Source organism: Rutilus rutilus (assembly GCF_951802725.1).
Source record: "Rutilus rutilus genome assembly, chromosome: 13".
Lineage (NCBI taxonomy): Eukaryota > Metazoa > Chordata > Actinopteri > Cypriniformes > Leuciscidae > Rutilus > Rutilus rutilus.
The window spans coordinates 10,538,882-10,559,549 of NC_140218.1; the positions used below are offsets into that span (position 1 = coordinate 10,538,882).

Here is a 20,668-nt window from a genome sequence, read left to right on the forward strand (position 1 = left end):
GGTTGTATATTTTCATCACTTACCAGGTAGTCCAACTTCCTCATTTATTTTTCTCCAAGCGATCTCTTTCTTCGTATGGTCTCTGTAGGCGTATGATTTTGTATCATAAATTTCTGGATAGGCACACACAGCAACAATTAGCATCTCCTCCATTTTCGACAACAGTGAGGGAACCTGAGGGAACGGACGAAACCGGTGACGTTTCAATGAGCTCTTCGTTGATTGGCTTGCGCAACTAAGCGTCATGCGAATAATTTTCCGCTCGAGTTCAATTTTTTCAACTTGCGCGGAAGACGCGATTCAGGAAACGCGTCGCTCAATTCGCGTCATTCGCACTGCCCGGCAACAATTCGCGCCGATTCGCGTCTTTGCATTGACTTTGTATGTAATCTACTCGCGCCAATAATGAAATTCGCGTTTGGTGTGAACACACCATAAGGCTTCAACTTTTGTGTGAGGTACAATAAACTTAATTGAACTCATCAGTATATCTTGGTCATCATTCGGACAGGGTCTGCTACAGCAGGCTTGTATTAATAGTGGATAAAAGCAGATGACAAATAACCGTAATTAAACAAAACTATTCCTGTTCTATCTCCATACAGCATATATTCTCTTGCTATGTGGGCATTATTGTCCGACTCCGAGTCGAAATGAACACCACTACTGAGAGTTTCTGTTTTGATATTATCAGTTGAGATTGTCCTGGCTCTTAGCGCGAGCTCGTGAGGCTCCGCCCCCTGGGCCGGCAGCAGCAGTTAATTTGCATTTAAAGGGATACACACTAAAACGGTGCGTTTTTCTGAGCCCTAAAAAATGACAATTGAAACATGCTGTAAAAAAATTTCGGTTGGGTATTTTGAGCTAAAACTTAACATACACATTCTGGGGACATCAGAGACTTATTTTACATCTTGTGAAAACGGGCATAATAGGTGCCCTTTAATTCTTCAACTGCAATAAAGTGAAGTAGTAGTAAAGTAATAAAGTAATGAGTATTTACAACATGTACAACGTAACAAAGACGAGCAAAACACAATAACAATCTGGTGAAGAGGAAGAAGCAAGAGAGTGGTGCTTAAATCAAAAACTGAATATAACAAGAAAACACTCTAACTAAAGTTATGGAACTAAACTAACAACAAAAAATTTAGAAAATGTACTCGGTTACTAACGTAACCTCAGTTCCCTGAGAGTAGGGAACGAGTATTGCGTAGCTATACGCAGTGGGGAAACTACTTTCCTCAAGAATATTGAAAACGCAGTGCAGCTGCAAAGCAAGTACCATAAGAGCAGCTAGCTCACTGATTGGCTGTGCTACAGCAACTGCACATCCTATGGCGAAGCGGGTCTGATGCGTGAACCAATGAGGTCCAATGCATCAGAGCCCGCCAGAATGGGCGTGGCTTATAGCTATAAAAGCCCATCTTTTCGCCATAAAATCAGGTTAAATCGACTGAAGCAAATGCCTGACAGACTGCAATAGTGCAGTGCAACGTGATAATCTACGCTCTGAAAGGTGTTGAGAGCACTTTAGGTACATAGCCGTGTCTCGGCTTGAGAGTGACTCTGAAGTAACCAATCCCAAACTCCAGGCAGGTAGGGCTCATGTAGAGCCCCTGCAAATCGCCTACTCGCTTGACTGATGCCTAGGCCAACAGAAGGGTGGTTTTCAGCGAAAGAGGCTTTAGGTCAGCCGACTGAAGTGGCTTGAATGGAGGACCCTTCAGGGCTCCAAGGACCTTCGAGAGGTCCCAAGCTGGCACAGAAGGGGCACGAGGGGGGTTCATCCTCCTAGCCCCTTTGAGAAAGCGAACAACGAGGTTACTTTTCCCTAGCAATTGGCCAGCCACGGGGTCGTGGTAGGCTGTAAAAGCCGCCACGTACACTTTGAGCGTGGAGGGGGAACGTTCCGCGTCCAACAGCTCTCGGAGGAAAGACAGTACGACTGGTACTTCACATGAATGGGGTTCAAGGTTCTTAGCTGCACACCAGCTGGAGAACACTGACCATTTCAGGGCGTAGTGGCCTCAGTAATAGTATCTAGGACTCTGGGAGGTCCCCGGATACCCGTTGAGGGGCCACACATGGAGGGCCCACAGGTCTGGACGAGGGTGCCAAATCGCCCCATTCGCCTGCATGAAGAGGTCCCTCCTTATCAGTACAGGCCATGGGGCTGAGTCCACCATATGTGCCAGCTCTGGGAACCAGACCTGGCTCTTCCAGAGGGGGGCTACCAGAAGGACCGAGCATCTGCTCGTTCTGATCTGCTCGATGACCTGTGGTAACATTGAGACCGGAGGAAACGCATAAAGTGGGAGCCTGGGCCAAGCATGAGCCAGCGCATCCCTGTACTTTGAGAAGAACGTTGGGCAGTGAGTGGTGTTCTCTGAGGCGAAGAGGTCGACCTCCACCCTCCCGAACACACTCCAGATCAGACAGACTGTCTGAGGGGTTGAGAGACCATTCCCCGGGGGGAGTGTTGTCTCTGGATAGCATGTCTGCCCCAAAATTTTGGATGCCGGACTGGTACCAGTTCGGAGCCTTACAAGGAGCCAGGGCTCTTATGCAGCCGTGGTTCACCTTGATGAGCAGGCGCCCTGAGCACCATGCATGGGCTGGGACACGGCGCTTGAGCCAATGTTGTAATGGACGCAAAAGTAGCAAGCCCAATTGGAAAACTGATGATGCTGCAGCCATGAGGCCCAAGGTTCTCTGAAATTTCCAGAGGGGCGAGTGAACACCCACCCTGAAAGATGCTACCAGCCGCTGGATAGAGAGCACGCGCTCGGTCGTGAGCCAGGCTCTCAACCGCGTTGAGTTGTGTGCTTGAAACATACTCTTTTTGTGCTTTATTTGGGTCGCTGTAAAAATAGTTTTTGTTTGCAAAACAAGTGAAATGAGTTTGCTGTCTGTTTGTTGAGAGCAGGTGGTGTTGGTGAGCTCAGGTTAGTCTCACAGGTGTATTTGGTGCATGGCTGACTCCACATCTGTTAGACTGAGCACTGGAAACTAGTTAAAAACTAATCCCTGGACCCTGTAACACTTTGAAACCACAGTCTAATGAAACCTTGGTTTTCCTTACATTCAAGGCACATTTAATGGCATAATGATGTCTATTACTCACAAACAGGCCAAGCTTTTACTAGTTTAAGACTAGTTTCAATAAAGAAGGTGGCAATGAAAGCTTATGGTTTCATAGTGGTTGAGTGACAGTTTAACGATTCTGAGTACTTCTGTTGTTTATTTTCATCTCTGTTATTACTGAGCCATTTGCTCATGGTTCTCTCTCTCCATCTCAGATCCTAATTTCCCATCTCAGTTTGGGGGTGTGAGTCCAGGCTCTCAATCCTGGGAGCACGGCGATGCTGCTCCATATTCCCTGTCTCCATCCTTCATGCCCTACCGTCTGCCGCCCTACATGCAGCAGCCCAACAAACCCTTCATCTCACAAGGTACCTGTTCTCTTCTGTTTGTGGGACATGTTAGGATAAAACATTCAAACTTTATGCATGTGTATGTCCATCAATTTCTGTCAACATGAAACATGTTTGCATATATTTTTTTTAATTTTTGCTTTAGCTAGGCAAATTAAACATAGTGATCCAATAAGTCAATTATGTTGTGCCAAAGACCTTTCCTATAGCAAACAAATAAAGAGAGCAAAAAAAACAAAAAAAAACAAAAAATCAAGAAAACGCAAACCAACATGATGTGTTGCCTTTTTATTATGTTTAATTATTTTAGAGGAGTCCTGCATAATTGTCTTAATGTCACAATATAAAATAATTTAAAATAAAATCTTTTGATGCAAGATTACGAGGGACATGAGTAAAAAAAAGATGTGCATGAATAAATACAGCAATCTTCCATAAAGAAATAAGAATTGTCAATTTTGATTTCATGGTGACTATAATGTTGGTAAAAGTTGGCTTCATTCTCTTTATGTAGAATAGTATTTAATTTACTTATTTTTGATTATGACCTGGATATGTTTTCAGGACATTACTGTTTATGTTATTTGTACTGTTGTAATTATTTGATGTGTACAACAGATGTTATCCATAGACATGAAGTTAACTCTGAATATTCATTCTTCTTGATAGTTTTTACACTGAGAAATCAGGAAAAGTGTCCGCTCATAACCGCACATTTCTTCTCCTCTTGCAGGTTCAGTGGTGGCAAATCAACATTACCCGCTTATTCAACACGGCCGACACGGCAATCTCAACTACATTCAGCAGAAGAATGTAAAAAATGACACTTTACTTTGTAAACCAATGCCCAAGGTCCTTATAGAAAAAAAAGATTAACTTTGTATCATTTGGAAACTTTTTTAAATGGATTTTATCATTTTTGTACACTTTTTATGTTTTATTTTCCTTTTATTTCTGTGTTTCATCACATTGATTTGTTATACAAAATGTCAAATATTTGAATACCCCTATTTTTGGAGGGGTCCAAAAAAGTGTTTTTATTTTATGTGTAAAATAAGGATTTAAAATGTATTTACTTTATTTTTATTAGCCGTATTCCTATTTTGCTTGCATAAGGACAAAGGCTTTAGATAGGAAAATCAAACATAACGACCCAATAAGACAATTATGTAGTGCCAAAATCTTCCCTATAGCAAACCAAGAAAACAGACAAAAAAGAGCAGAAAAAAAAGAAAGAAAGAAAGAATTTTAATGCTTCAAAATGTATAAAATGATATTGCATGACTATGCAACAATCTGACCTGAAAACCTTGCTATAATTTTACTGTCACCGTTACACACCTTTCCAGACCTTTTGCCTAATCAATAACAAAGAAGAGATTAGGGTGTGGACTTGCCCGTTTCCACTGGCATGTTGGCATGTTGGCATGCTTTGAGCTAGTCAGTTATTTACTAAACTTGCCCCACTTTGCAGTGAATTAACTTCTTCCCTTAGATCTATTTAGTATATTTATAAAGGGAAAATTTGTGTTTTACAGAAGTATAATCTTCTTCATATCTTGATTGTTTAGAACCTTGCAGCATTAATAGTAATAACTAATATAACTATTTCACAAGCATGAGCTGGCATGTCAAACTTACTCTCCCACTGTCTCCACCCTCTTTCGCTCTGTTTATAAAGCCCACAGTCGTCCACTGCTCTTGTGTTTGTCTTGAAAGCAATCATGTTGGCGACTCTCATGACGTTAAACCTGGCCTCTGTTGGCCTGGCTCTGTTTCTGGGATTGATCTTTCTGGTTCTGTTTGAGATCATCAGGATTAATTCCTACAGAGGTCAAACTCCTCCTGGTCCCAGACCTCTACCTTTTGTGGGTACCATACCATATTTTCTGAAGAACCCAATGGAGTTTCTGAGATCAGTGAGTCATTGCTTTGAGCTTATTTTACAGAGGCTTTGTTTTTGTGCAAAGATATCTTATGTTCTCCTTGTGCTTGAGCTATGTTGACTTCGCTCGCAAGTGAGATGTCTAAACCACTTAAGTTGTGTTGAAGTGCTATGAAATCTTCTCTGAGTAGATGCCTCAGTATGGAGAGATGACCACTTTGTATCTCGGGAGGAAGCCAGCGATAATCCTCAATACAATCCAGGTCACGAAAGAAGCCCTGGTCCAAAATGCTTCATCTTTTTCAGGAAGGCCACCTGTACCACTTCCAAACTGGATCAGTAATGGATATGGTCAGTAATACATTGCATTAATTGTAGGGTACTAGCACTGTACTTCCAAGTTTTGATGAAATGGAAAAAGGGAATTTTTTTTTGATAGTTGCCATAACTAGCCCTGCTGGAAAAAGAAGCTAAAAGTTTCTTACGTGGTTTTTATAGTTTTCTGAAGCTAGTCTTGATCAGTGGAGCAACCAGCCAGTGAAGTTGATATTTGAAACCTCTCAAGACCAAGGGCGTAGGTTTGGTCTCAGCTTTGGTGAGGACATCTTTAGCTGGAACAATATCCTGGATAACATATACTATCACCAGTTAATACTATTTTCCACAGTAGAATCTGCATTTGAAAGCCTGGTCACTACCACTGCTAGTTTGCGTGGCTTACTTACACTCTGCTTTATGACAAAGCTTCGAATGTCCCCTTTCTTCTTCTTGGGGTGCATAGCTGATCTACAAAGCACATAAAGGGGCAAACATGTACATGCTGAAGGGCAAAGGGAATATTAAAATGTTTTACTCTGGCCTTTTATGGGTATTGGCAGACATCCCTGGTAACTTACCGTTGTCGTTGATACACCCGCTCGTTTGTCTGCCAGTGCAAGCACAAAGTAGCCTGTGCTTTGACACTCTCCCGTGCGTGTAGCGTGTCAGGTTAACCCCAGTCTACTGCTAGTCTAGACTTGGGAATCTACCAGCCAATGAGGCTGAGGTCAACATGGTCTCTTGGTCAAGATGTTTGGGGCTGGTAGACCTATGCATCCGTTTAAGTTGTCTGTCTTTCTTTGTTCAACTTGTCTGTGTATTTCCTTGTAACTATGAAGGTCTGTTCTCTTTCCATCAGGTATAATAATGGTCACATTTGGTCACACCTGGAGGCAGCAGAGACGGTTTGCTCTGCACATGCTCAGAAACTTTGGCTTGGGAAAGAAATCTGTGGTGGAACGCGTGGCCGAGGAAAGCAGTTACCTGCTTTCTGAAATGCTCAAATCAGAAGGTTATTGAGGATTTTAATCTGTGAATATGTTTTCAATGTTTAGAGGTGCTGTACTCTGTCATGTCCCACCTCGTACTTGAGTCAAGTTCTAAACAAACTTTAAACATGCTCATGCAAGTATGTAGACATGAATTCTTAACCAAAAATTTCAAGTCCATAGTCCCATTGTGCTTTAGTATTCAGGTTAGCGTCAAATGCCATTAAACCAAACGTGTTATTCAGCAAGCCAGCTATAATTTCAACATGTGGAATTTCTCTTTATACTATTAAAATACTCCTTGCCAAAAACTAACACAAGGTTTTCTTTGTTGAAGGCAAACCTTTCAACCCCCAACATCCAATACAGAATGCTGTTTCCAACATTATCTGTTCCATCGTCTTTGGGGATCGGTTTGACTACGATAACAAGCGCTTCGCATACCTTCTGAAAATCCTGAAGGAGAACAGTTATCATACAGGGTCACTTGTTGGGCAGGTATGAGCAAGTGTTAAAATTGTTTTTTGCTTGACTGTCCTAGTATCCAACCGGATCTTGCTCTACTGTCTCCATTCCCATAGGTTGTCGACACATTGCATCGTTAATGTTAGCAATAATGTGCTAAACCTTACTAGCGGTCACATTTGTGTGGCATCAAAACCTCAGCTTTCTGAAAGTAAGTGTTCCTGTTGCTTTTTTGGAGTAAATGGCTGTCATTTTCATCACCAACACTACCTACATCAAGGTTGTCTCCAATTTTGTGTATTTGCTTGTTAAAACCATCAACAAATAATTTGATCTTCGAATAAGGCTTTATGCCACAAAGGGAATGTGAGGCACCGAGCGTCACCCCATGCATTGGGATGTGTAGGCTCACTGGCTTTAGATGGTGGAGGTGGAAAATACGTTACCAGAGCTCAATTGTTCCAAAAATATAATAAAGTTTATTTAGATTTTAACTCAGAATCAGAATCAAGAAGTCAAGAAAACAAAATAATCAAAAATAAATCAAAATAGCACAATGCTTCTAGTTTTCAACAATAGTAGCAAACACTTTGTACATAGCCTCACAGCAAGCTAGTACTCACCCTCACTCTCCCTAATGCAGAATGTGGCCCTCTTAAATAGGCCAAAGCATTAAGCCAAATTGGCCCATTCAGGGCCAATTGGACCATACCAACAATCAGGGTATTATCTTTAGCCTAAGGCCATAAATAAGCTATAAGCTAAGTAGAAAATAAACATTACATGAAAACAAAATATTGTCATCATATCACTACCATTTTATACAACATTTACACCACCTATTCACACCACACATATACATACAAAACATTATTACAAACAAACACCCCTGTGAACAATGCTCTGCACCCTCTGCCCTGTGACAGGGATAAATACTGCCCCTACAGCGGAGCTCGCATCTGCATAGGAGCAGTCGAACCGGACCGGGATGCAGGAAATGCGTGAGTTGTAATATGTATGAATTAACTAGGATTTTAGACAGAAACAGGGAGTAAATGGGACATGAACTAGTGGGTACCGCACTACATGTCATGGAGGTGGTAAAGTAGGAAGTTATAAGCAGTGACAAATTAGTTTTGAGTGTTGTGAATGAAATCGCGGACTAACCGCGCTACAAACAAATCAACGCGAATGCGTTAATCGCGCATAGCCCCGCGCCAGCCTTCTCTTTAAACACAACCCTCCCTGTGTTCATTAGCCATCCATACACCTTCACAAAATAACACAATCAGCCTAAGCAAGGCATCATTTTTATAAAGGAGCGTGCGGGTGTATGTGTGTGCATGTGCGTGTGCAAATGTCCAGAGTCTCTCCCGCTCTCGCCGGTAACGCCATTCACAGTCAATGCTGGAGTGCGTAACAGTGAGAAGTGAGGTTCACTTTCTCACATTTCCCTCCCCCTTTGGAGTCTCGCCAACAGGGTGGCGAGACAGAAAGTCTGCAACAGTATTCTGCTTGCCCGCTCTGTACTGCACCGTGAACCTGTAGGGCTGCAGTGCTAAAAACCAGCGGGTGACTCTAGCATTGGAGTCCTTCATGCGCCCTAGCCACTGCAAGGCGCGGTGGTCAGTCTCTAGGGTGAAGTCTCGACCAAGCAGGTAATATTTAATAAGTGTCAAGCGCCCACTTCACGGTCAGGCACTCAAGTTCTATGGCCGCATATCTGGTCTCTCTCGGGAACAGTTTCCGGCTAATATAAGCCACAGGTTTCTTTTCGTCACCCTCTCCTTGGAGCAGCACCGTCCCAAGACCAACACCAGATGCGTCCGTCTGGACAGTGAAGTGCTTTCCAAAGTCAGGGCTCTGGAGAACTGGATCTTTGCAGAGGGTCTCTTTTAAATCCAAAAAGGCTTTGTCTTGCTCCTCCCCCCATTGAAGCTGGGTGGAGCTTGACTTCTGAGTCAAGTCCGAGAAGGGAGCTGCTCGTCGGGCAAAGTCCGGCACAAATCGGCGATACCAGCCCACCAGCCCCAGAAATGATCTAACCTCCTTCTTTGTCTGGGGCCTTGGACAGTCCTGTACTCCCTCGACTTTGTCCTTTTGCGGCCGGATCACACCACGACCCAGAACATGGCCAAGGTATTTGACCTCCTCTTGGGCTATGGTACACTTTTTTGGGTGGATGGTCAGGCCCGCTCGCTGAATGCGCTGCAATATCTCACCTAGATGACGCTGATGCTCCCCCCAGGTGGCGCTGTACACCACTATGTCATCCAGGTATGCAGCAGCAAAAGAGTCTGTACCTGCCAACACAATATCCATAAGTCTTTGAAAAGTGGCTGGCCAGCAGGCCAGCCTGGCCAGCCTGGCCAGCCTGGCCCCCTGCAGGCCAAATGGCATTACCACAAACTGAAACAGACCCTGTGGGCTCCGGAATGCAGTGTACGGCCTGTCTGTCCTGGCCAAAGGCACCTGTCAGTATCCCTTGCATAAATCCAAGGTAGTGATGAAGGATGCCTTGCCGAGGCGCTCGATCAAGTCCTCGAGCCTAGGCATGGGGTAAGCATCAAAGTGAGACTGGGCATTCACCCGCCGAAAGTCAATACAAAAGCGCATAGTGCCATCCTTTTTGGGCACTAGCACCACAGGATTACTCCACTCACTGGAAGAGCGCTCAATCACCCCCAAGGCCAGCATCTCCTCCACCTCGGCTTTGAGAGATGGCAGAATACGCTCAGGAACCCGGTACGTTCTTTGGCGTATTGGGGTAGTGTCTTTGAGTGGAATGGAGTGTTCCGCCACAGAAGTAAATCCTGGCTTTTCCTGAAACAGGTCCGGAGGGATGATTCCCTCTAGCTCTCTCTTCTGGTGGGAGGTCAAGTGGGATACATCCAGGGTAGATGCTGGCTGACTGGTGGGGAAGAATTGCTCTGGACTCTCCTCCTCCTCCACCACAGCCTGAACCCGGAGTTGTAATCCTGGCTGTACGGCCCTCTCATGCCATTCTCCGCATCCACCCATTTTCCGCACCACCTTGTACGGACCCTGCCACCTGGCAAGTAGTTTGTTTTCCGAGGTGGGCAGAAGAAGCAAAACTTTCTGCCCTGGGTTGAGGTGCCTCTGCCTGGCAGCCTTGTCATACCAGGCCTTCTGGTGCGTTTGGGCCTGCTCCAGGTTAGCCCGCACCAGCGCGGTCATTTCCTCCATCTTGTCCCTCATTTTGAGGACATGCATGAGGACGCTGTGAGACTTGGGGGTCTGAGGTCCCTCCCAGGCCTCTCTCGGGACATCCAAAGGCCCCCTCACCTGTCTCCCATACAGAAGTTTAAACGGCGAGAAGCTGGCGGAGGCCTGGGGGACCTCCCTATAGGCAAAGAGCAAGTAAGGCAGCCAGCGGTCCCAGTCCTTACCATTAGCTGCAACAAACTTCCTCAACATGCCCTTTGAAAGTCTGGTTATAGCGTTCAACCAGCCCGTCTGTCTGAGGGTGGTACGGGGTGGTCCGAATGTCCTTGATGCCTAGCAAGCTATACACCTGTTTTAATGTCTTTGACAGGAAGGCAGTGCCCTGATCGGTTAGAACTTCCTGGGGAATGCCTACCCTAGAAAATAGCTGCAACAGGGCCTGTGCAATTGGACCAGCCGTAACCTTGCGCAAAGGAAACGCCTCAGGGTAGCGGGTGGCATAGTCACAAATGACTAAAATGTATTTGAACCCTATTTGGGTTCTTTCCAGGGGCCCTACAATGTCCATGGCTATGCGAGAGAAGGGAACTTCTATGATCGGCAGTGGCTGAAGGGGGTAAGGGCTAGTTTTCCTCTTGCTGGTGAACTGGCACTCGGGACAGGATTTACAGTATTGCTGCACCTCACTATAAAGCCCTGGCCAATAGAACCTGGCTGCAATACGCTTATAACTTTTGGTGTTGCTCAAGTGACCTACCCAAGGGATAGTATGCCCCATGGCTAACACCCTTTCCCTCAAATGCCTAGGAACCACCAGCTGCTCTGCCCTGCCCTCTCCTGGCTCATGGTAAAGCAATCCCTCCTTCACTACGTAGCCTTCTCCAGACAGTGAAGTAGGCATCTCAGTGGACATACCATCTACTTGTGTGACCCTGTCATACGCTTTCTGCAAAGTGGGGTCCTCTCTCTGCAGCTGCTCAAAATTATCTGGGACCTCACCCCAATCATCCACTGGCTGGGTAAGTTGTAGCTCTTCATTTCTCTCCATGGCGCCCACTAGCCTAGCCTGCCTCCGCTGTCTTCTGGTCTTCCGGAACCTTGTTTTGGCTGGAGGGGTATTCTCCCCCTCTGAAAAAGGCAACTCTGACAGGCTATTTGGCTCAGTCGACTCATCTGTCTCCTCTTTCTCAGGGTCCTGCACTTGGCTCTGGTATCGAGTAATGACCATACTCACTGGCCTGCTGGACTGCACTAATTCCGGTAGCACAATGATGTCTTGGCCTATTACAACAGGATGGCTTAGTCTCTCCACCACACCAACCATCATCTGGTATGTCTGGCCTCTAATATCTATATACACTTCGGCTGTCGGATACTCATGTTCATCTCCATTGACACACAGAACCTTCAGCTTCCTACCCTGCACAAAGTCCCTCTTCTCCACTAGATGGGTCTGCACCAGTGTTTGGGTATTCCCTGTGTCTAGCAGGGCAGTACCATCTTTCCCATTAACAAGGACCGGCATTGTCTGTAGCCTTCCCATAAAACCTATATCGCCCTCTTCTGGACGGGGAATACAGCTATGGCTGGAGTGCTTGGGCTTCCTGTTCGGGCATTCAGACTTTATATGTCCTTCCTGACCACAAAAATAGCATACCACCGGACCTCCGGTTCTTGGCTCTAGGCTATATCTGGGCTTGGTTGGGACAAAATAGTTACGGGCAGGCATTCTACTGGGCTCACTAGCCTTTGCACCACTCCCCTGACCAAAGCCCTCAGACCTACCACGGGCTGCTGGTCTTGGCTGTGACTCCAGACGGAAGTGTTTGTGGCCCCGTCGGGCCGCCATGAAGTTCTCCACCAGCTCCGCCGCCCTCTGACCATTCTGGGGATTGTGCTCCTTCACCCAGACTCGAATGTCCGGTGTCAGAGTGCGGAGGTACTGTTCCATTATGAGCATCTCGGCGATCTCTTCAACCGACTTATTTGCCGGCCTAATCCACTTCTGAAATAAATCCCTGAGGCGGTTGTACAGCTCACGGGGGGTCTCTCCTGGCCTGACATCCGGTTCACGGAACCTCCTCCGGTACACCTCCTCGTTGATTTCATACTTGTGCAGTATTGCCTCCTTCACACTGTCGTACTCCATCGACCGGTCCATACCCATGGCCACATAGGCGCTGCGGGCCTTGCCAGGTATGGCACCAGAAACACTGCCCAGTCCTCTTTAGGCCAGCGGTAAGCTGTGGCCAGCCGCTCGAACGTGGTGAGGTACTGTTCGATGTCGTCCCCTTCCTCGAACCTTGGAATGGCCGATCTGGCCCAGGCCGCTGGAGCTGCAGGTACTGCTGGTGCCACCGGCGCCGCTGGTGCTTGTGGTGCCGGCTGAACTGGCACTCCTGGTTGAGGCCCTGGTGGAGCTGTAGGCGGATGCCTCCTCTCTGCCTCCACATCATCCCTTAACTGGTTCAGCTGTATCTGCACACTCCTCCAGCGCTGCTCCTGCTTATACGCCTCCCTCTCATGTGTCTGCAGAGTCTTCTCAAGGAGATGATGCAGAGTTGCTAGGTCAGTCCCCTCTGTCTGGTCTCCGCCCAATGCTTGGGCCCCAGCATCGCCATCTGGGAGTTCATCTGTCTCCTTTTCAACCTCCTTCGGGTCACCTTTGGCTAGCCTCCAATATGCCATTTTCCCCCGGGACTGGCGCCGTTTTCCTCCTCTATTAGCCAGTGTCGGTCAGCGTACCATCCCACTTCTGACACCAAATGTGAGGCACCGAGCGTCACCCCATGCATTGAGATGTGTAGGCTCACTTCCAAAAATATAATTGTTCCAAAAATATAATAGTTTATTTAGATTTTAACTCAGAAGTCAAGAAAACAAAATAATCAAAAATAAATCGAAATAGCACAATGCTTCTAGTTTTCAACAATAGTAGCAAACACTTTGTACATAGCCTCGCAGCAAGCTAGTACTCACCCTCACTCTCCCTAATGCAGAATGAGGCCCTCTTAAATAGGCCAAAGCATTAAGCCAAATTGGCCCATTCAGGGCCAATTGGACCATACCAACAATCAGGGTATTATCTTTAGCCTAAGGCCATAAATAAGCTATAAGTAGAAAATAAACATTACATGAAAACAAAATATTATCATCATATCACAACCATTTTATACAACATTTACACCACCTATTCACACCACACATATACATACAAAACATTATTACAAACAAACACCCCTGTGATCAATGCTCTGCACCCTCTGCCCTGTGACAGGGATAAATACTGCCGTCGGAGCAGTCGAACCGGACCGGGATGCAGGAAATGCGTGAGTTGTAATATGTATGAATTAACTAGGATTTTAGACAGAAACAGGGAGTAAATGGGACATGAACTAGTGGGTACCGCACTACATGTCATGGAGGTGGTAAAGTAGGAAGTTATAAGCAGTGACAAATTAGTTTTGAGTGTTGTGAATGAAATCGCGGACTAACCGTGCTACAAACAAATCAACGCGAATGCTTTAATGGCGCATAGCCCCGCGCCAGCCTTCTCTTTAAACACAACCCCCCCCTGTGTTCATTATACACCTTCACAAAATAACACAATTGGCCTAAGCAAGGCATCATTTTTATAAAGGAGCGTGCGGGTGTATGTGTGTGCGTGTGCGTGTGCAAATGTCCAGAGTCTCTCCCGCTCTCGCTGGTAACGCCATTCACAGTCAATGAGGGAGTGCGTAACAGTGAGAAGTGAGGTTCACTTTCTCACAGGGAACTACTTGACCAGAGTCCAATCCTGATCCTGGAGGTCCACCTTCGTAAGGCTGGAAGCTTACGCTGCTATTTTGAACCAATAATCAGAACAAAAGGCAGTTGAAGGATGACGTGTATAATTCAAATATTTATCTGACTCCAATATAATGAATCTGACTCCATTAAAGTTGTTGTTATTATTTAACCTGTTATTTTTTAAAGGTGAAGGTCTTTCTTAGAACTGATAGGAAAACATAGGATTTAACCTGAACGTAACAAAAGATATAATCACTTTAGCTTCAACATCATCAGTGATAAAAGGAAAGATTCTCAAAGCCTTTAAAGCATGCAAAGTTATTTATTAAGTTACATGTTTATGTATGTATGTATGAATGAATTAATTAATGTATGTATGTATGAATGAATGAAACAACATACTGTATAGAAAACTTAGTTGTAACAAATAATGCACTGTTGTGCAGAAGAGGCTGGAAAAGCCTTTCTCATAGTATGAGGTTACGCACCAGTGTGCGGGAGTGGCGGGGTTAAAGCCTTTCTCCTAGATCAGCAGTTGCCTTTCCTTCTTATACCCTGAGCAAAGCATTGTTAAACATGAGTGGAATACCAACACCAAAACCGACCGACAGGAAACCAAAAGATGAGGCAAATGGGTGGTGATTAAGAGGGGGAGAAGGACATTAACAATCTCCTCAATGTATGTTTAAGCAATAGTACCTAGATTGTACATTAGGATACTTTAATATCTCTTTTAAGTTCACCACCGTTCATTTCAGTTTATAAGCTGTCAGATGAGACCAAACATGGCATAGTTACATATTAGAACACACTATTAAATAAACAGTATGTAGTTGAAAGCACATGTCCTGTGAAGCAAATGATACAGACGTGTCATTGAGGTGCAAATGACTGTCTCTCCCGAAAGAACCTTCCTGTGCCTGGAGTGTCCCAACAGTCCTCCATCAGCATATTGATGAAATCCCCTTGCACTAGATAGGCTTTAGCATACTGTGATGATGAAGGCCATTATGCCACGTTTAATTCACATTTATACCTTTAAAAGGATTTCTGAAGTACTAGAGTAGTAAAGAGTTCTGCCCATATTTGCTCAGCCCTACAAGAGTTTAGCTCAAAACACTTCTTAAACTCACATAGCTTATGAAGGGCTGCATCCAAAATTGCATACTTCCCAATATATAGTAGGTGAAAAACAGCATGTCAAATTCACAGTATTCATAAATCAAAAAGTACCAGGATGATGTACTATTTCCAGCTAGATTCTGAAGGGTGCATCCAATAGACACTTTTCTATCCCAGAAGGCTACTGGAGAGTATTTGTTTAACACCCATAAGAAGTATCTCTCTGAGAGTATGTGATTTAGGATGTAGAAAATGTCTTCAGAATTGGAAGAAACTTCTAGGCAGGTGTTTTGGAGCAGATTGAAACTAAACTTTTGCTGTTAAAGGGATACTCCACTTTTTTTGGAAATAGGCTCATTTTACAACTCCCCCAGAGTTAAACAGTTGAGTTTTACCGTTTTAGAATCCATTCAGCCGAACTCCGGGTCTGACGGTACCACTTTTAGCATAGCTTAGCACAGATCATTGATTCTGATGAGTCCAGTAGCATTTCTTTCAAAATGACCAAAGAGTTTCAATATTTTTCCTATTTAAAACTTGACTCTTCTGTAGTTAAACCGTGTACTAAGATCGACGGAAAATGAAAAGTTGCGATTTTCTAAGCCTATATGGCTAGGAACTACTCTCATTCCGGCGTAATAATCAAGGAACTGTGTGGCTGTACCATGATTGCAGCAGGCGTAATGATATGACGCAGCGCCTGAAAATAGTCCCCAGCCCGGTAACTTCTTCCAACGTGACCGGGACTAAGTTTGTCTAACCTATTAGACCTATTTTCAGGCGCTGCGTCATATCATTACGCCTGCTGCACTCATGGAACAGCCGCACAGTTCCTTGATTATTACGCTGGAATGAGAGTAGTTCCTAGTCATATAGGCTTAGAAAATCGCAACTTTTCATTTTCCGTCGATCTTAGTACACGGTTTAACTACAGAAGAGTCAAGTTTTAAATAGGAAAAATATTGAAACTCTTTGGTCATTTTGAAAGAAATGCTACTGGACTCATCAGAATCAATGATCTGTGCTAAGCTATGCTAAAAGTGGTACCGTCAGACCCGGAGTTCGGCTGAATGGATTCTAAAACGGTAAAACTCAACTGTTTAACTCTGGGGGAGATGTAAAATGAGCATATTTCCGAAAAAAGTGGAGTATCCCTTTAATGCCGCATAGTTATCTGTAGCCTTTTTCTTTTCCAGGTGTTTAACTTGCTTCCCATCATCAAACATTTCCCAGGGCCACACCAGAAAATCTATCAGAACGGCGAAGAGTTGAAGGCTTTCTTCAGGGAATCAGTCAAAGCACACAGAGAAACTCTGAATCCAGACAGTCCACGAGACTTCATTGATGCCTACCTGCTGGAGATTGAGAAAGTGAGATCATCACAACCAACCATTCTAGAAACGGTTTAATCCACTCTTTGATGGTATTTACTATTTGGAAAGGTGGCAGCGATTTTGCCAAGTAACACATGTTCTTGGATGAACATCTTTTGTTACAAACTACCTCTTAAATTTGAAGCTGCTTCAAGCCCCAATTCCATTTCTAACCCTTATAGGAATTTTGTTCCAGGACCAACAATATCCTACAAGGCGAAATCACGGTAGGCTGCTAGATAACTAGATATGCATGGATCAATTGAAATGCTTTCTGTTTTCCTTGGAGCAGCAAAAGTCCAACGAAGACTCCACGTTTCACGAGGAGAACATGATTATGTCAGTAGCTGATTTGTTCATTGCTGGAACCGACACCACATCGACCACCATCAGATGGGGGCTCATCTACTTGGCACAAAACCCAGATGTACAAGGTACTTAGGAGTAACATTGCATGTTAACGGGAATGCATGAACTGATAAATGTATATCTTGCATGCTCTGTAATTCGCTTTGGATAGAAGCATCTGCTAAGTACATAAATGGAGATATAAAGGTGATAAGTAAAGTGTTCTGTTCTTTTGCATGCATTTTAAGGGTTTTCTTCATTTTAATTCTGTCTCTTCTATCAAAGTCAATTGCTTTGTTTAAGAAACAGACCAAATTTTAGTCATTATTCACTGAAAATCCCCTCCACAGCTCTCGAATCTCATTTGTGCATATTCAAACTTGGCTTGGCATGTCATGATTGGTTTGGATATGCACCAAAACCTTCTTGCTTATGCAAAACAATCTTGCAATGATGCACATTCATATGCACAAATGTGTATTTTAACAGTTGCAAGTTCATGGTTCCCCTGTTGGTTTTTTGTCGCATTGAAGAGGTCTGCTCTCTAATATTGTTGTTTTAATTTTCCTTCAAAGCTCTAGAGTCCAAGTTTTGCACTTTAAGTAGCCAAATGGAAATGCTGAATTGGAAAAAATATTGCATAATTTGTAAACGCATCTACGTCTATAGAGATTTTCCTTGTAGCACACAGGTAGCCCCATCCCGAACACACCATTGTTTGAGTTAGAGTAAGCTTTTAAAGCGCCATAGTGTTTCATTAAGTCAACCTTCCAGTTGCTTACTTGTTGTGTTTTAACACTGAGAAACGTACACACATGAACATTAATGACGTTACAGAGCGATGTCATGAGGAGATTGTTCGGGTGTTGGGTTACGACCGCTCTCCCAGCATGGATGACCGTGACAAACTACCGTTCACGTATGCCACTGTTCATGAGTTTCAACGCTTTGGCAACGTTGTACCATCTGGCTTGATTCATGAAACAACTCAGCCCGCAAAACTACGAGGATACGACATTCCCAAGGTAATGAATGGAGCCTGGATGTGTTGTTTTTCTTGATTGAAATTGTTCCACTAACAAGCATCATCTTTCTAGGGCACCGAGATACTGACTAACTTAACAGCAATTTTTACTGATAAGGAGCACTGGAAGTATCCAGACACTTTTAACCCAGAGAATTTCTTAGATGAAAATGGACAATTCTTCAAACCAGAGTCTTTCCTCCCTTTCTCCTTGGGTGAGTCACCTGTGACGACGATACCAGTAGACCCAAGAGCAAAGCCAACTAGGTTAAAACCCATTGTGTTTTATCTCTATTTATCAGGTCCGAGGGTATGTCTCGGGGAGACTCTAGCTAAGATGGAGCTCTTCCTCTTCGTCACTTCTCTCTTACAGCGGATTCGTTTCTCCTGGCCACCTGGTGAGCCGCAGCCAGACATGAATGGGATTGTTAGTGTGGTGCGCTCTCCTAAGCCATACAACATCATCTGCCACAGCCGAGGTTCCTAAGATTGACCATCAGTAACCTTTCCTGCATTAATGGAGTTTCCAAAGCTTCCGTAGCTGGTTTAGACAGCTTTAAAACTTGATGTTAGTATTTTAGCTAAGGAATTAGATTAATAGTTATGGATGCTGTACTATTTGTTGTAAAGTGTAATCCCTGAATATCACAATAAATGACTGCAGTGCTGTAATACCACTGTAAAGCTTTGTTTCTCTCATGATGTAATCTCTCATGTGATATCTTACTACAGACAAGCCTGGACAGGTCTAAACTAGATGTATGGCTATTCACGTGGAGCTGTAACACACCCTATTAGTGTGCGTGTTTGAAACTGGTTGAGTTCATGCATCATGTACGTCATGGTACTATATCTATATGCCCCCAAAAATCTATTCATATGAGTGGAGAAAAAACACAAATGCTTTAAAATCAAAGTTTTCATTTAATGCAGATCCTTTTTGACAATATTTTATCAAACCTACAGTGTCATTTTAGCAGGATGCATGTATTGTATTGTATTGTATGCAAATGTAATAAAATAAATCTTATTAAAAAATAAATTCTTGTGAACATTTCTTTTAAAACATTTGAAGATTTAAAATGTGTAAATATTAGTATATAAAGTTATAATCAATCATATAAATCTCATACTCTAAGACTAAGGAAAACAACCCACGATTTGCCTAATTAGTTCATACAACTTCCTGAATTTTGCAGATATTTCCTGATTTGTGTGTGACCACATACAAGAATGAAGTGCTTTTGTGGTCTTCAAAGATGTAAACACAGCGATTTCTATAATATATTTTAGACATCTGGTCAAAAGTAAAAAAAAAAATAAAAAAAAAAGGTAAAAAAAAAATCCATGTATCCTTATTACTGCTATTGTCTGTGGTCATCCAGGCCAGGTTGCAGAAGTCACAGTTTAGTGAAGGAAAATATTCACATTTGTAGCGGCTGCTTTGGTCATCTGGTCAAATGTCCTGTTTTAGACAGCAGAGTATTGAGGGATAACTTATCCGTAAACACTGCTACCACTCCAGAGTCTGTGCTGTAGTTTAGTGTCTGCGGGGAGAAGGAATGTTTGGACACCTAATCCCTGTAGTATCACCACATCAGGCATAGATGCCAAGAGCTGGCGGACAGAAGCGTAGCCGTTCAGCACCACTGAGTCCAGGAGGAGCGGGCAGGACCTGCGTGCTTTACTCAAAGTGACGCCTGCAGGATATTGGACCATCAGATCCCGAAGTGCTTTCTTCAGCTTCATCAGGTCAGTGCTTGGTTCTGATTGATGGGTGGATGGATATGGTTACTATTCTCCCACATTAAATGTACAGTATAACATGCACAACAACAGCATAATTGCAATTTTGTAATAAAAGTTGGTATGGGATATTAACGTAAAGATAGTTACCTTTTTGAAAGGGGACATTTCAGTCTACATGTAGATTGAAATGTCCCCTTACAAAAAGGTAACCATGGAACTATTTTGATTCATAAACTACCCTCACAGACTTACTAAGTGTGTAGCTAAACTGTCGAGTTAACTTCTCGAGGAGATCTTTGGATAAAAGTTTCATAAGTAGTAAAATGACCTGTCATTTACTCACTTGTATCGGATGATGCTGGTGCTCCTTTAGCGAGCACTGCACTGTACAGTGAACCTCCGGTACCGTTCTGTGTCATCTTTAACGACTGCGATGTGACCGATCTTTTTAATTATGAAAGCGAAATTCCGTTCATTTGAAGTAGTCACTGACCCGTGACTATTGAATCGATCAGTAAAATACAAGCAAAATATATCAGCCTGCTTTGAACGAAGTTAAACACCGCCACTGGCATTTAAACGTATCGAAACTAACATGTATGACTCATTTGGATACGAATCATTGTACTGAACTGACACGTTTGAACTTTAGTGAATCTGTTCAAATGATTCTGCTATTCTTTTGAAATATCACTTTAATAATGAAGCGATTTACAACCATTTCAGTGGTAGTCATAAGTAGATTTCTCGGTTTGTTGATATCACACTTACAAAAAAGCAAAGTGTGAGGCATATATTATGGTAAAATCATGTTATTCTTTTTTATCACATATTATTAGGGCTACTATTTACACCCTTTGTAGGCTACAGCACTTGAAACATTTATTAGTCAACTGTGAAAATTGTTGTATTGTTGCCGTTTTGCGGTCCTGGATTATAACCTGCATTTCCTGATTGCCATAACCTGCGTCTGAACTGCGGTT

General features: G+C 43.6%; 1 protein-coding gene and 1 long non-coding RNA gene across 2 annotated transcripts; one reads left to right on the forward strand and one right to left on the reverse strand.

Annotated features, from left to right (window-relative positions):
* Positions 1–5,161: 5,161 nt before the first annotated feature.
* LOC311302159 (cytochrome P450 2J6-like) lies at positions 5,162–18,705 on the forward strand (the record flags this gene model as incomplete). The annotated part of the gene is made up of 9 exons (XM_084427808.1): positions 5,162–5,356; positions 5,514–5,673; positions 6,500–6,652; positions 6,967–7,127; positions 16,388–16,561; positions 16,857–16,998; positions 17,750–17,937; positions 18,010–18,151; positions 18,239–18,705. The coding sequence occupies 9 exons, from the start codon at positions 5,162–5,164 to the stop codon at positions 18,421–18,423; spliced, it is 1,500 nt and encodes a 499-aa protein (XP_084283934.1). The 3' UTR covers positions 18,424–18,705.
* A 135-nt stretch (positions 18,706–18,840) lies between these two features.
* LOC311302164 lies at positions 18,841–20,544 on the reverse strand. The gene is made up of 2 exons (XR_014629546.1): positions 20,029–20,544; positions 18,841–19,702 (listed from the first exon to the last, which is right to left on the reverse strand). It is a non-coding gene; the product is annotated as an uncharacterized lncRNA (long non-coding RNA).
* Between the last annotated feature and the right edge of the window lie 124 nt (positions 20,545–20,668).